The 15,371-nt window shown below is 33.7% G+C and overlaps 1 protein-coding gene and 1 long non-coding RNA gene across 2 annotated transcripts; both read left to right on the top strand.

The window, feature by feature from the left end:
- Positions 1–9,965: 9,965 nt before the first annotated feature.
- LOC134235964 (uncharacterized) lies at positions 9,966–12,143 on the top strand. The gene is made up of 4 exons (XR_009985511.1): positions 9,966–10,032; positions 10,564–10,617; positions 11,812–11,841; positions 12,056–12,143. It is a non-coding gene; the product is annotated as an uncharacterized LOC134235964 (long non-coding RNA).
- A 635-nt stretch (positions 12,144–12,778) lies between these two features.
- Positions 12,779–14,242, top strand: LOC134235989 (IgGFc-binding protein-like). Its single transcript, XM_062718170.1, has 2 exons — positions 12,779–12,875; positions 12,966–14,242. The coding sequence occupies exon 2, from the start codon at positions 13,067–13,069 to the stop codon at positions 14,240–14,242; it is 1,176 nt and encodes a 391-aa protein (XP_062574154.1). The 5' UTR covers positions 12,779–12,875; positions 12,966–13,066.
- The last annotated feature ends 1,129 nt before the right edge of the window (positions 14,243–15,371 follow it).

Raw genomic sequence — 15,371 nt, 5'->3', positions numbered from 1 at the left:
AGAAAAGTGGACAGGCTTTCACCTACATTCACTTTTTTATGTATATTTTTCCTCCATATCATCGTCATGCATATGATTAAGGGTTATGCTATTCGCTACAATCTATTCCAACTGTTCTGATGAGGATATCCTTCATGAATAATCGGATAAGCTGAGATTGAAGACACTTTTTGTAAAAATATCGATGCTTTTATCAAAGTTTTGAACCAAAAATATTTAATTTATACCTTGCCATAAGTCGTAAGTTCCAAAAAACAAGAGTTGGCTATCCGAAAAGTCAGAAAACACATGTATTCAAACCGGATGTTCTACAGTCTGAATTTAACTACGAAACCATGCTCGGTGTAACTATTATCATCCGGATAATTTGAGCGGGGTTAAAAATATTTTTTTTTAATTCCGAAAAGTATTCATTTATATATAGAGAGAGAACATACATATGGAGCATACATTTTAATAAACATGATAAAAGGCGAAACGTTGCCATTTTACAACATACAGCATGCACATGCACGGTGCCTTTGGGGCCTCCATAATCTAAGTTATGCTATATCACTGTCTCAACTTTTTTTTTCTCTCTCTCTCTGCAATATATACACTTAACAATTTAAAACTTAGGTATCCAACTTTTCAAAATGGCGTCAGAACAAAAGTTGCCTCCGATACTCATAGTGAAGATTTGTTGTTGCCAAATATTACAACTATTTACCGTAAAAAGTTAACAAAAATATACGTACACTAATCCTTCATCGTTGGCCATTGCATTTATCACAGTCTTAAAGACACTGGGTGGTGAAACCATCTTAACTTTTCACATTTACCAGCTGCTTACACCTTCTTCTTCGTCCTTCTCGATCCTCCAAAAATGGCGCCTCGGGAAATTGACCAATGAAATAAAGCGCCTACAGAGCGATGCAGGATGGGAAATATAAACTGTTTACATTCACTATGATTAAGTGTGATTATGAGATCTTATATTAGAATTTAATTAAGTTTTCCCCTTTTCATGGAATAAAAAGAGGGGCTCCTAAATATTTTTGCCGATATGATGTGTAGGCCTAGTATATTTAGAAAAAAAGCGGTTAAATACATGAGGCAAGAGCAGAAAAAAAAAAATTGTTTCTTGCTTGACACCTCAACTTATTTGCCTTCGGGATATGGGTTTCGGGGCTTGGTTGTTGGTAGTGGCCGTCCTTGCTGAAAGTACCCCCCCCCCTCCCCTCTCCCCGCTTCTTTTAACTGTTACATGTATGATTATGAATTTATAATGTCACACCAAAAGATGTTAAATTTTTAAAAGCACATTTTTTTTTGTGAACTTTCCACAGGAATCCTAAAAGGCATGAAAATGAGCTACAATTATAATATGATTATCAAGAACAGTTTTTTTTTATTTCAATAGTGATGATTGAAAAGTTCGGTGATTAATAATTCATTGCTAATAAATTGTTGTGTTTTTTTTTGTGGGGGGGGGGGATTAAATTACTAATTGAACTCCCTCCTTTTCTGGGTTTAATTAGATTTTGAGCCTGCTATCAATATTACTGGTGGACCTGCTAGACTTTTCTCTAATTGCTACATGTACATTGTACTTTAAACTCCTTGGCCTTTAGCTAAAAAAATTTCCCACATCATTTTAACACATAAAATTGTTAAATGAATCAGAATGTTGAAAACCTTTTTCTTAGGAGAGTTACATCTCTAGGTGGAACAAAACTAACATCTTATCAGAGGCAGGAAAATATAACAGTATTTTAATTCAGTATTTTAGTCATGATTGGTATAAGTGAAGTCATGGGAAAGATTATGTCGAAAGTCATCTATACTCGTTGATGTGCAGGGCTGTACTTATGCATACAGCTTTAGCTGGTCCCGCCCTGTATTTCTTTAATGTTTTTTTTTTTTCGTTAAGAAATCTGGTAAGGTATGCTAGTAAAAATAAAATCCCGGTTAGTTTATTACTCTAACGGAATTTACTTTCCTCCAGGCCTGGAGATCGAGTCTATTAGTCACGCATTTTTTTTTTAAAAAGTAGCATGTCGGCGAATAAAAATAAAGTAGTGTACAACATAGATAAATAAATGTTTGTTGAAGTATTGACAAACTTCATACCTTTATAGAATGAAATCAACAAAAACTGCACAAAAATACAATCGTGACAATTATACAATGAATTAATTATAAAGTTAATTCTTTTAATAGATTGCCTTAGCATGCACTACTTTAAAAGCCATTGTTCTTAAGGAAAACAAAATCATGCAAAATATTATAGACTTTTCTTTATCTAGAGCAATGGCCTTTGGAGAAAAAAAAATGGCTGAAAATTTTAAAGTTTGTTAAATATAATGTATTTGCATTTAGGACCCTACATTGTAATTTCATGCGAAAAGTGCAGGCGTTTACTACACGGGGATCTGCGTACATATTCAAACAAAAAAAGGAAAGAAAAAAAAAGTTTTTTGTGATGAATTATAATATAAACATTTATCTAATAAATGTCTTTGTAGTACGTTAGATTACAAATTTCACACAAAAACCCATCAACAATATTAAATACAGTTTTGATTTCACCCTGATCTATTAAATTGAATGTCATTCTGATTTAATATAATTATACACGACGAGAATTAAGATCTATTCAATACCTATAGAAAATTATTTAATTTCTAAAGAGGATAGTTTTATTTTAAATCAGTAATGAAAATTGAAATAAAAATTCTAAATAGTTTGTTCTTTCATTGAACTTCTTAAATGAAGGTTATTTTATAAATATGTTCTCTTGTATAACTTTATTTATGGAATATACAATTTTTTAAATGATAAAAGAAACACGAATCACCATCTTAATTTAAAAGAATTTTCGGTCGGAGACTGTGTGTGTACATGCTCGACAACAGCCCATTGTTCCCTTTAGATACAAAACCGTCTCAATTCACATAGAATATACAAAAAATACACAGTGACAGGTGTCTTCGCGGCACGTGTCTCCACCTGAAATGGCACGTGAGGACAGGTGTCCTTAATTACAAAGGCCGACCATAGTGACTTTTTCTAAAGCGTTTTTTTTGGGGGGGGGGGGGGGGCTTCTCAAGGAAAAAATGAAAAGCAACCCACCCACCCCCAATAATATAAATAATAATTAAATAAATTTAAAAAAAAAACAATATTCACTATTAATAGTAAAATACTAGTATGATAATACTCAACCCCCAGCCAATTCGATGAATGATTCTTATATGACCAGTTTAAATTAATATATTAATTCATATTAAAACAAAATCTTTATCACTTTCTAAACTTGTATTTAAAAACTTGAAACACTAAGAATGTAATTTTGACAAACCAACTGAAGTATTTTTTTCCCTGACGGATTACCCCGGTATATAAGAAATGTCAACCTCTGGTATTTAACACAAATGCCCGGTAAGGTACCTTGATGTCTTGTGAATACATGTAATTATGTAAAAATAATTCTTCAATGTCAATTGCAAAATATTGGAAAAAAAAAATAATTATTTTATTGAGGAACGTCTCACCTGTCCTTAATCAGTAATTGTAACTTGACATATCTTTATTTACTTTTTAATCGATCTTTTTAGTAAACCTTTTCTATAAATAATTTCATTAAATGTACCCTTCCTTAGCTCTTCCATTTTTTCAAAGGAACATTCATCATAGACAGCTTCAAGAAAGTGGGATCGGAAATGATTAATTTCTACACAACTGCATGCACTTACTTTTTTCTATTCCACTTCACGCATTCTATACGAGTTTACCAAAACTTATGTGATAGATCAAATTCAAAATTAAATTAAATTAAATAAAATTCAGTTAAATAAAATAAAATAAAATTAAAATTGAATTGCGTTTGCGGTGCTGAAATATTAAATTAATCACACAGAAATACACATCTAGTTATTTTAACTGTTTGAAGTTAATTATTTTGATACAGCATGTAAACACTTTTGAAATATTTCTATAATTGGTAAAAATATGGTACCGGTATTATAATTAAATATTTAACTTTTTGTAAAATAAAAGGTTAGGTGGGTTAGTATTGAGATATACTTTCAAAGTTTCCCTGCCTGGGAAACATGGGGAAAACTACACATTGGTGGCTTCCATGTCGGGAATCTGTATGGAAACCACTGAGGCATGTTTACATGGTTTCCTCCTACTTGGGAAACTTACGGGAAACCACAGGTTGGTTGTTTCCATATTGGGAATCTACATGGAAACCACCGGGGCATGTTTCCATGGTTTCCTATATTGGGAAACTTACGGGAAACCACAGGTTGATTGTTTCCATGTCGGGAATCTATGTGGAAACCACTATGTGGTTTCCATAAAATGGAAACTATATGGAAACTACTGATGTCACGATTCCCATATGTTTCCATCGGGTTTCCAAATTCGGGAAACCTGGCTTTTCATCCTGTGCCAGGGCCATAAATTTCAAAATTATGATAGAGAACTCCATGCTGATTACAGTCATGCAAACAGCTTGACTGCTTGATGTCCAAGAGTGAAGAAGATTTTTAAAGATTGCATTTATTTTAGTGGTTTTGGCCCCACCCCTCAGACCCCAGAAGGCCAGGGATCATGTAAATCACAATATTTGTTCCATTTCACCCATAGATGCTTTGTGTCAAATTTGGTTGAAATTGGTTTAGTGGTTGCAAAGGAAAAGCTGAAAATGTTCATATGTTAACTCAGGTGACCTAAAAAGGCATCGCTTAGCTACATGTACACATCAACACATCTGTGGCGATATCAAATGACCCAATTGATCACCTTACTGTAACTCATAAATTATTCAAATGATGCACATTAATCGCTTTGGCGTAGGTGTATGGTACAATTTTTATAAACATGATACATGTACATAAATAAAATAATTGTATGCTATAAACATTAAATGTATCTGAAAAGTTCTTGGAATGGGATATTATGGTATTAATGTAGGGAATATTTCATGAGAATTTCAACTTGTCTACACATTTGAGAGAGTATTTCACTCATTTATTAACAATAATTTCACCTCGGATGATTTTTGTTTTCAAAGTTAAAAAACTTAACACTAGAATATAAACTTATTCTTATATATACCTCGTCAGTACTGCCTTTCTGTTCGTATATGTTTAGCGTCATTTCTGAAACGACCTTGTGACAACCTGCAATATAATTAATTTAATACCAAAATCAGCATACGAGATTAATTTCATGCAAAAGAGGTTAAATGCTTCAATGTACTTATTTTTCTCATGTTTTAATATTATATGAGACGTTTATATTTCTTTAATAAACTTACCTTTTATTTTGTGAAGCAATCCAAAAATTGTCTCAAGATTTTTTTTTATTTTTTTTGCAAAATGGTTAGCATTACCTAGGGTCAAAGTTTATCAAAATTATTCTTTGGCAACATAGAAATGGGTTTTAATTTTATCCAATAAACATCAATGTAAAACAAAATAATCTATACTAGTCTACCAAAAGAGAAAGCATGAAATACTGTTGAGCAATATAATATCAATACTATTATCCAATATCCTTCTATGGGTTTGAAAGCAAATCAAAATGTATTCTTATTATTATTAATTTAGAGTTTCACGTTTTGAAGTCTCATTTTATGGATGTTGCTAAAACGTGGAACAGAAAACAGAAAAAAATTATTTCCAGTTTAAAAGTCATACTAAAAACGCTATACGTGATTTTCATATTTAATAATTGACTATAAAACGTGAGTTTATTTAAACAATAAAATTATTTCTTTGGTTGATAGTTCGGAAAAACATGTCGCAGCTGTTGCAAAAAAAATGTAATAAATAAACCGCGTAAATCCCGCCTTCGCGTTTCATAGAATTTTTTCTGCGATAGGTGCGACGTTAATTCAGGCACTAACCAAAGAAAGACATGATTTAATATTAAACATTGATAACTGTATAAATAATCATTGTTAGTAGGATTGCCACTTAAAATTAAATCTGATTAAGTAATATGCATAGTGTTGTTCATGAACAGATGAACGCCAATGGTTTTCTTAATAAATCGGAAAAAAAAATCAGTGGATATAGTCGTGCACTCTCAAGATCCCTCAACAAAGTTATGGCATAGGGGACGGAAACTGTACCGAAAATATCTAATGCTGTACATAAACATGTAACTTGTCGTTGTGAAAAAATTTGGATGAGTGGGAAAACTTTATTGAAGACCTCTTGAAAATTATGATGTAATTTCCCTATCAATTCCATTTTCAATTCTTAATGTTATTACTGGCAATTAAGTTGTGCTGTTTTGCTCAGTTTTGACTAATATTACATATTTTTTATTCACAGTTAAGGTGCCTGTTGATTCCATCAAATTTAAAACTCCTGTAACTGTACAAAAAATATAAGAAAATTTTTCCCTTTATGCAAGTGAAATTTGTCTCTAACACAAGTATTATACTCTCCCACTCCCTTTCTCCGTTTGTTTTATAATACAACCTTTTTTCCCATTCATAATAAATGATCCATAACGACCAGACAGGTAGTGTCCTACCTCATCACTTTTATAAACTTATAACTTTCAAAATGTACATTAAAAAGCCCCCCGACCCCCTTTGTTGTAATATAGTCACTGAATTTAAGGGTTTTGTAATAGTGAATATTGAATAAAATTTGGTACTGAAAGAAGTTACACCCCCCCCCCCTCCGTAAAATACACTGTATTCATACAAAATAAAAGTTACGAGTTTGTAATTTTTTTTCAAAAGTACATTATATGGAATAAAATTTGGTACTGAAAGAAGTTAACCCCCCTCCCCTCCTCCTTAACATACACTGTATTCATACAAAATAAATTTTTCCTTATTTTTCAAATAATTTTTTTTTCTCGCCTCTAAACTCCCCCATAAGAAACTCTTCCCCTGCATCTCTACAATGTTAATGCATTTGAAGACAAAATACCAAAAGATAACTTGCAGAGCTATTTAAGAAATATATTCATCAATGTTGAAATAAATGCTGATAACGATCAGAATTCTGGATGAAGAGTCCATTCAAGCATTGTTAATCAAGAGTAGAGCCAACACCGACTTCTATGGAACGCTTGGACAATCTTGAAATGAGGAAATAAAATTCACGATGTGTATTTATTTTTTTTGTGATGTCCTTTTTCTCTTTAAGTGATGTGCTTTCAATATCGGCCGCAGCAACACCCAATGTATTTGTGGTTGTGTTAGAAAGTTTACCCTTTTTACCAATCCTAAAGGTGCACCAAGCCAAGAACAGCGGAACAACCAGGCCAATGCCTCAACAGGAGTCATGAATATAGTAGGTTGATTGATTGATTGTATGTTGTTTAACGTCCCTCTCGAGAATTTTTCACTCATATGGAGACACCACCACTTGCCGGTGGAGGGCTACAAATTGAATTGTGTCCTATGCTCGGCACTCAGGGCCTTTGAACAGTGAGGGATCTTTTTCGTGCCAGCACCTACTGCGACACGGGGCCTCGCTTTATACAGTCTCATCCGAAGGACCAGTCTCCACGTCCCACAGTGGGATTCGCACCCGCAACGTAAGGATTGATTCCTTACTTCGCGACTCTAGAGCAGACGCTCTAACCACTGCGCCACGCAGGCGACCAGGAATATAGTAGAGAGAGCATTTTGAGTGCTGAGGTGCAGATTAAGGTTTGTGGAATTATGACATCCGATTTTCCTCTACTTCAGGTGACAAATGATTTATTTTTACATTATAATTCACTTCTTTTCAGAGATGCCTGCACAAAACAGGTGGGAGTCTACATTATACATCTATAATTATTCACATTATTCGCCTATAGTATATATACATGCAGCTGTTTCAGGCTCCATAATAAAGCAATTAATGAAAGACTCCTTCTCCAAGTTACAGATGATCTAATCCAAATTCTTCATGACAACACTGTGTACAAAGGAAATGCCGTTTCAAAGAGATTTTAAGGGAGAACACAAAACATACAAAGTCACTTAGTGAAATTGTAAATAATTAAATAAACTGCATTGAAATCAAAAATTGATTTTGTGTAATTCATTCAGTGAAACATCAATAAATATTAAAATTATAAAAGATGACCATTTTTATATTAAAAAAAAAAATAAAACCCATTCAGCACTGTATATGGAAATCATTTTATCCAATTGCAAAAAATCAATCTGTAAAAGTAAATGAAAAAGCCATAATTAGGATGAACCCTAATACGATGGTCTACATTTCAAAATAGTGTGTTTGTAGCTGTTTATTACATGTATAACACGATTATTTACATGTATAAATAGACAGTATTTAAATATAATATACAATGATGTATATAAATAACAAGTTACCATGAGTTTATATAAGGAAAGGGAAAATACGGAAGTACCACAGCAAAGCGAGAGCAGCAATGTAAATCGGACACAATGCTCTTATCCATTTTAAAGCAGAATACGCCTATAAATAATTTGCTACAGTTGTCTTCAAACGGAGGTCAAGGAATTCAAAAAAGACACTCTGGCTCACCGTTCTTTACCTTGCTGCAGAAATGTAGCTCTCCGCGAAAAAAAATATATTGAAGGACCAGAAGAGCTACAGAGCCGTCCATTCTAAATAACTGTATATTACAGCGTAATACAGATGCACGGATAAAGAGGAAGTTGACATCGGACTTGAACAAAAACTAGAGGTTCTGTGAGTAATGAGCTCACTAAATGATATCCCCCCCCGCGCCTCCAACATGAATATAATGGAAGTGTCCATGTTTTGTTGTGGGAACCCAAAGTAAAATAAGAGATGCACAAAGGAAATATGTAGTTACTGTAAAAATTCTGTAAAAGTTTAATCAAATTTCATTCAGTGGTATGAGAGGGGTTGCAGATTAGAGAAGTGTTCCCCAAAAAGTAACAGACAGACGGACGGACGTATTGATTACTATATACCCTCCTGCTTTACAAGCAAGGGGTATAATAAATCCAGCCATATACATGTAGCATACATTGGCGTCGGAAGCAAATTGAAAGTGGGGGGGCTAAGTGTAACCAAAAAAAATTTTTTTGTACCTTCACAAAAAACCTGACAAGCAAAAAAAAAAAAAAAAAAAAAAAAAAAACACGAAAATCCTATTTCGTGGGGGGGGGGGGGGGGGGGGGGTTTAGTGGTAGGTTCGAGGTTCAGTACCAATTTTTTTTTCCTAATACATCCACTTTTCCCAATTTTTAACCTATACTAAGACATATCTGTGGAAAATGGGGGGGCTAAACCTAAGAAGATATGTTCAATGTCTATACTAAGTATATATTTGGAAAAAAAGTGGGGGGGGGGCTAAGCCCCCCTAGCCCCCCCGGTTCCGACGCCTATGGCATACCAAAGAAAAGATAATGTTTAAATTCAAAGTATCTGCGATGAGTAGTTGCTCAGAAAACTGCGACCAAGATTTGTTACGGACAGACATACAAGGGTATATTTGGTGCGGGGATATTCATGTTAAACTGCATGAAGATGAATGCACGTTGTTTTTGCTAACAATAAAAAAAAGACGATTTCTTTTCGTTTGCGTTCAACTAAGTGACATTCTAAAAGATATCGTTTTGTTGGCTGACAAATACTTCACGTTTCAGAAGATTACAACAAAAAAGTATATTTTTCTTACTTATTCCGAAATATCATCCTACACATATTTTGACATGTAAGACCCAGCATCGTCTGTTTTTTGTTTTTTTTTTTTTTGTAATTTTTAGGTCACCATGTTCCTTTTCTTCCTGGTACACCTGCACCTGCTTTAATAATAAGGAATCCTCTCTAAAAGGTATGAAAGTTCTACATTTTCTTTAAATCTGCAATAGTTTTTTTTTAATGGAATATGTTATCTTTCATTTCGCACGTTACACTTTTCTGGCAAAGCTTGTACTTTTCATAAATTCAATTTATGTATTGAAATTTTTTAAATAATGAACTTCTATTTTCAGGTCAAGAAAATATAAAGTAATAGGAATTCAAGTAGAGCAAAATGGCTGAACACAATTCGGATCAGGTTGGTTTGTCATCATCGAAGTTACAATATTCTTCACCTGACACCATTAAATGTTCATTGATATCGATTATCATAACGTCAATTTATTTTGTCAAATTTTAATTTTAACTGTAAATATTATGATTATCGTAATACACACATTTCCATTAAAGTGTCAATTTCGCATTATTTTTTAACAATGAAAAAACTTGAGACGCTTGCAAATTAATGTGCTCAAACAATTCATTTTAATTTTGACAAGCTATTTCAAGATTCGGCTAGCAATTCCATGCACGTCATTAGTTATGGAAATCAACAAGAAATTATTTTATCATATATCACAAGCCCTTGTATCTCTTAATCAAACCCGACTTTGAAAAATTGGGGGTTATAATGAAGATATCACAAGTCAAATTTTTGCCATGTAAAGACCTATGTTTGTTTTATATAATTAATGCGAGCGTGCGACTACATGTACTTTATACATGTATTACTTTTTAAGACTCAAATTTCTTTTGTATATATTATCATCATATTATCTCTTCCTTCCAGAATTACGAAAACCCTGCATATCAAACTGACGAGCAAAATCCATATGAAGTCTTGGTAACTATGCAAATGTCTTTTTTACGCTACATTAATAAATTGTTTTTTTACCTTTCCTAAATCATTAATGTATGATTGATTGATTAATTTGTATACTATTTAACGTCCCTCTCCAGAATATTTCATTGATATGGAGACGACACCATTGCCGGTGAAGGGCTGCAAATTTGGGCCTATGCTCCGCACTTAGGGCCATTGAGCAGGGAGGGGTCTTTATCGTGCCACACCTGCTGTGACACGGGGCCTCGGTTTATACGGTCTCATCCGAAGGACCGCCCCATTTAGTCGCCTTTTACGAGAAGCAACGGGGTACTGAGGACCTATTCTAACCCGGATCCCCACGGAAAGATTAATGTATGAAAATATATTTCAGAAGATAACCTTTTTGTGAATAGTAAAAATGTGCTTCCAAAATGTGTTCCAGATTTTTAGTCCTTTATAAATATTTGTTCGAAATGAGGTCCACTGTTTTTGTTAAAATATCATTTATAATATCAGGATACTTGATACTAGTATGACTTTTTTTTTCTCTGTATGTGGTGTTTGAGAAGGGTTTAAATGGCTCTATCCTATTGTGAATTTTTACCTGTTTCCTATTGCCTTTATTTTTTGTGCATCAATTGCCATATATTTTATGAAACGATATACATAAAACGCACATTTTTACTTAATCCTCAATCCTTTTACTCACTATACAGTGGATTTATAACCTTATAAAGTACACAACAATGTAAACTTCACACAAATTTCATGATTAAAACAGAAAGCATACAGCAGTTGTGATCATTCGAAAGGGGTTTCTCACTCCTCCATGGCAACTGACCCCCCCCCCCCCCTCAGATATTTTGGTGGTCAGACCCCCCCCCCCCCAGATTGTTTGCTCTGCTCCTACATGTATTTTGTACTATTTAATGAATACTGTTCGTACTGTTTGATATCTTCATATATTTCATTTAAATATAAATCTACGTAGTTTATGTTCCTGTGAATGTATATTGTATTAAATAAATTCAGTGTCTTTTAAGCTGAGGCTAATGACCATTGGTATTCTAAACAAATACAGATCTACATGTGTTTGAAATTTGAGGAAATTGTTCATTTTTTATAAATGATCAGACAGAAAAGTCTCATCTAAATGATTAAAAATGGAATATATTTAGACACAAAATCATGCACTGATTATTTTTTTTCCAGGAAAACGAGGATGCCGAAGGATATATTTCGGTAAGAATTTAAGGCCATTTTGTTGATAAATTTCCTTATTTGATTTACCAATCAAATATTTCTATTTCATTGCTTATAATTTTGATATTTGTTTGGAAACATTCGGAAAAAACTTCTGGAAATTTGATGAAACTAACGTACATGTAGCTGAATAATAAACTTAATGATAAGTCTTTTAAATCATTAATGACCTCTTTTTTTTTTTTTCATGAAGATAAAAAATATTAAAGCAACCCCTAAAGCGTTAGGAAGAGACCTGGAAGAAAATCATCGAAAATCATCAAAGACCTTTGCAAAAACAGTTTGTCTTATCTTCGTCATCATCGTCGTTTTCGCGTTCGTCGTTGGCTTTGTTACGATGACTTTCTTGTTCCTTCAGGAAAAGAATAAAAATGACGGTACAATGTTTTTATAATATTCTTCCTTGAAAGAAAATTTTCATAAAATTTACTTTTTAAATTGAACTCAGGTTGGTTTGGATAAGAGAATGATAAGCAGTTGACAAATAGTAAAGAATTTGCTTCTCAAATTACTCACTCACCGTGCCCTCAATATCTGCAAACCTTGAGCAGTGGTTTAAATTATTATGAGGTGGTCCTTCATTCGATTGATATTGAACTCTTATGAATTAAACATTTAAGCCCCTCGCTTTAAAAGTTGGAGGGTATATAATGATCGGGATGTCAGCCCGTCTGTCAATACACCCATCTGTTACGCATTAGGAGTACCGTTTCCATTCGAGTGAAAAATTCTCGAGAGGAACGTTAAACAATAAACAAAAAATATATTTAAATTATTTGGAACAATATTTTATAAGGGTTTTCTTTATAAATTTGAGCTAAATTTTCCCGTTTCGGTAGAAAAAAATACCTTGACCCTTTTTTGACAATCTAACTTATCTAATATTGACACTTGATAATTATGCATTATAGGTTCTCTGGATTCATCGCCAAAAGGAACCATACAGTCATTGATACAGGATAAAATTTGTGTGGACGAAAAATCAAATGTATTGAGAACGTACAACGCTTTGGGTGAGAAGTTTTAAAGGCCCTTGATATTTCTCTTTCTCTCCCTTTCTATGTATGATTATATCGATCATTTAAAGATTTTCTGTTTGACAGGCAGCACAGGGCGCAGTTTTCTTGTAACCTTTATCCAGAATCACATTGAAGTAAATGAAACTCATAGAAAGATACTTGTTTCTTCGGAAAATGATTTCAACATGACGGTCACACTTTCAGATAGTCGAAGTCCAAATTTATTAACTACAAGTACGCGCAGAACTGGAAATAGGATATTGAAAAAGATAAGTGTTCATTATTCGATGATTCCCGCTTATTCGGTGATAGAATCTAAGGCTCTTCGTATTACAACATCAGCGTTGACGACTGTATTAATACTAGACGAAGGTGAATACACATCTGACAGTACCTTAGTTTTCCCCATAGACAAGCTATCTAAATACTACATTATTTCAACAGCACCGCCTACAAGGGAATTTCTGGACAGCGGAAGTCACTTTACGATCGCTGCAACCACAGACAATACCCATGTCAGTATAGTCTTTGCTATAGATCACAATACTTCAATTTCTCTTCATGACAAAGAATATGGTAATGGTGATACTTTTACGGTAATATTAAATAATTTTCAAACATTTCAAATTGGACATAAGGCAGATTTGTCGGGAACAACGATAAATTCTACTCAGCCCATTGCCGTATTTGCAGGAAACAAATGCAATAATTTAGGATATCACGGAGCATGCAGCATGCAAATGGAAATGATTCCACCAGTTGACGAATTCGATGACGTTTTTATCGTTCCACCAAACATAAATAGATACCAATCACTTGTAAGAATAATTGCACCTTTTCAAACAAAAGTTACATACACTTTCGGTGGAATGGAAACTACAACTACGCTTTTAAAAACTCGTTATACGGATTTCACCACTCGTGAAAACGAAATAAGTCTCATACAATCTGCCAAACCCGTACTAGTTAATGTTTTTGCCGCTGGTTCAACCAAATCTCAGGTCTACGGTGACCCTTACATGATGACTGTTCCAGGAATCAACCAGTATCTCAATCAGTATATTGTTGATGTACCGGAAGGATACAATTTTAGTTTTGCAACTTTCATAATAAGGAATGAATCAATATTTCACCTCCAAATTAATAACACTAATATCCATGAATACGATGTGGTCTTCCATTCCACGATAACAGTGGGACCATATCTATTTGGCGTAATGACAGTAAACGTACCTAGTGGCGTGATTCAAGTGGAATCAACAGACGGTTCTTTGTTTGGGATGCTTATCTACGGACAGAGGAGGCATGACGGTCATGGTTATGCGGCAAATGCTCTGTTAACAAGAATTTGCAGAAAATAACATCTGGATATTTCTAAAACAAACTATACTTATTCAAACGTTTATGTTTAATGTGTAGAATTTAGACGAGGCATGATTGTTCGGTCATGGTTATGCTGCAAATGCTCCATGAACAAGTATTTGCAGAAAATAACATATCCGGATATTTCTTTAACAAGCTATATTTATTGAAACATTTATGTTTAAAGAGCTAGTAATATGCATATCTACACATTGCGTCCTAAATATCTGCAAAGTTTTACAAAATTCTGAGCGGTTACTGAGGAGTTACACTGACAAAAAATAAAAAGACGGACTGACTGACTGACGGACTGGTCGAACCATTAAACTTCCCGCAACTTTTCGCGCTGGGTATAATACATATAATTGACTAACAATTAGTATGAAAAACGTCAGTCAGCATTTGACTCAATGACAAATTGAATTTGATGAGAAGGTCATTGTATCGACCATAGAATTTACTAAATCTTGCTCGAACTATGAACCCTGGGAATTGGCGCAAGGTCAAGAGAAGTATAACAAGGGGCCAATCTGTTAAAATAACAGAAGGGTCAAAGTATTCCACGTAAGCAATATGGCCCATGGGCCTGTTGTCTTTATTTAAATTAGACTATATGGTTTTGAAAAAATTCTTGCGCCCAGCACATGTAGTTAGAAAGTTTAACAGAATGTCTATTAGCGCTTTTGTATGTTAAAAAAAAGAGGGTGATTATAAGAGTAAAAAATCAGATTGTAATAATTTTATTTTGATAACAAAAATGTTAAAATATAACACATACATAAAAACATGTCCGTTAAACACTTATCTCCCCACCTGGGCATACATGCAAATGTGTGAAATTGAATGGAAAATGCGAGTAATTCAAATTTTTTAACTTTAATTTTTATTTAAATTGTTTGGTCGTAATATATATGACATTATCTCATGGTAAGTCTGTTTAAAAAATTTCAGTTAGGTATATGCAACATAGGCGTCGGAACCGGGGGGGCTAGGGGGGGGGGGGCTTAGCCCCCCACTTTTTTCCCAAATATATACTTAGTATAGACTTAGCCCCCCACTTTTTCCCCAAAGATTTACTATGTATAAACATTGAACATTGATTCGTAGGTTTAGCACCCCCCCACCGCC

Source organism: Saccostrea cucullata, unplaced genomic scaffold (assembly GCF_032062105.1).
Source record: "Saccostrea cucullata isolate Sc308-1 unplaced genomic scaffold, CSIRO_AGI_Scuc_v1 ctg1396, whole genome shotgun sequence".
Classification (NCBI taxonomy): Eukaryota; Metazoa; Mollusca; class Bivalvia; order Ostreida; family Ostreidae; genus Saccostrea; species Saccostrea cuccullata.
The sequence above is the reverse complement of the archived record's forward strand: the minus strand, read 5'-3'. Positions and strand labels throughout refer to the sequence as shown.

Bases quoted from the DNA above. Each gene is read 5' to 3' on its own strand.
- LOC134235989 (XM_062718170.1), top strand. From the start codon at position 13,067: ATGACGGTCACACTTTCAGATAGTCGAAGTCCAAATTTATTAACTACA.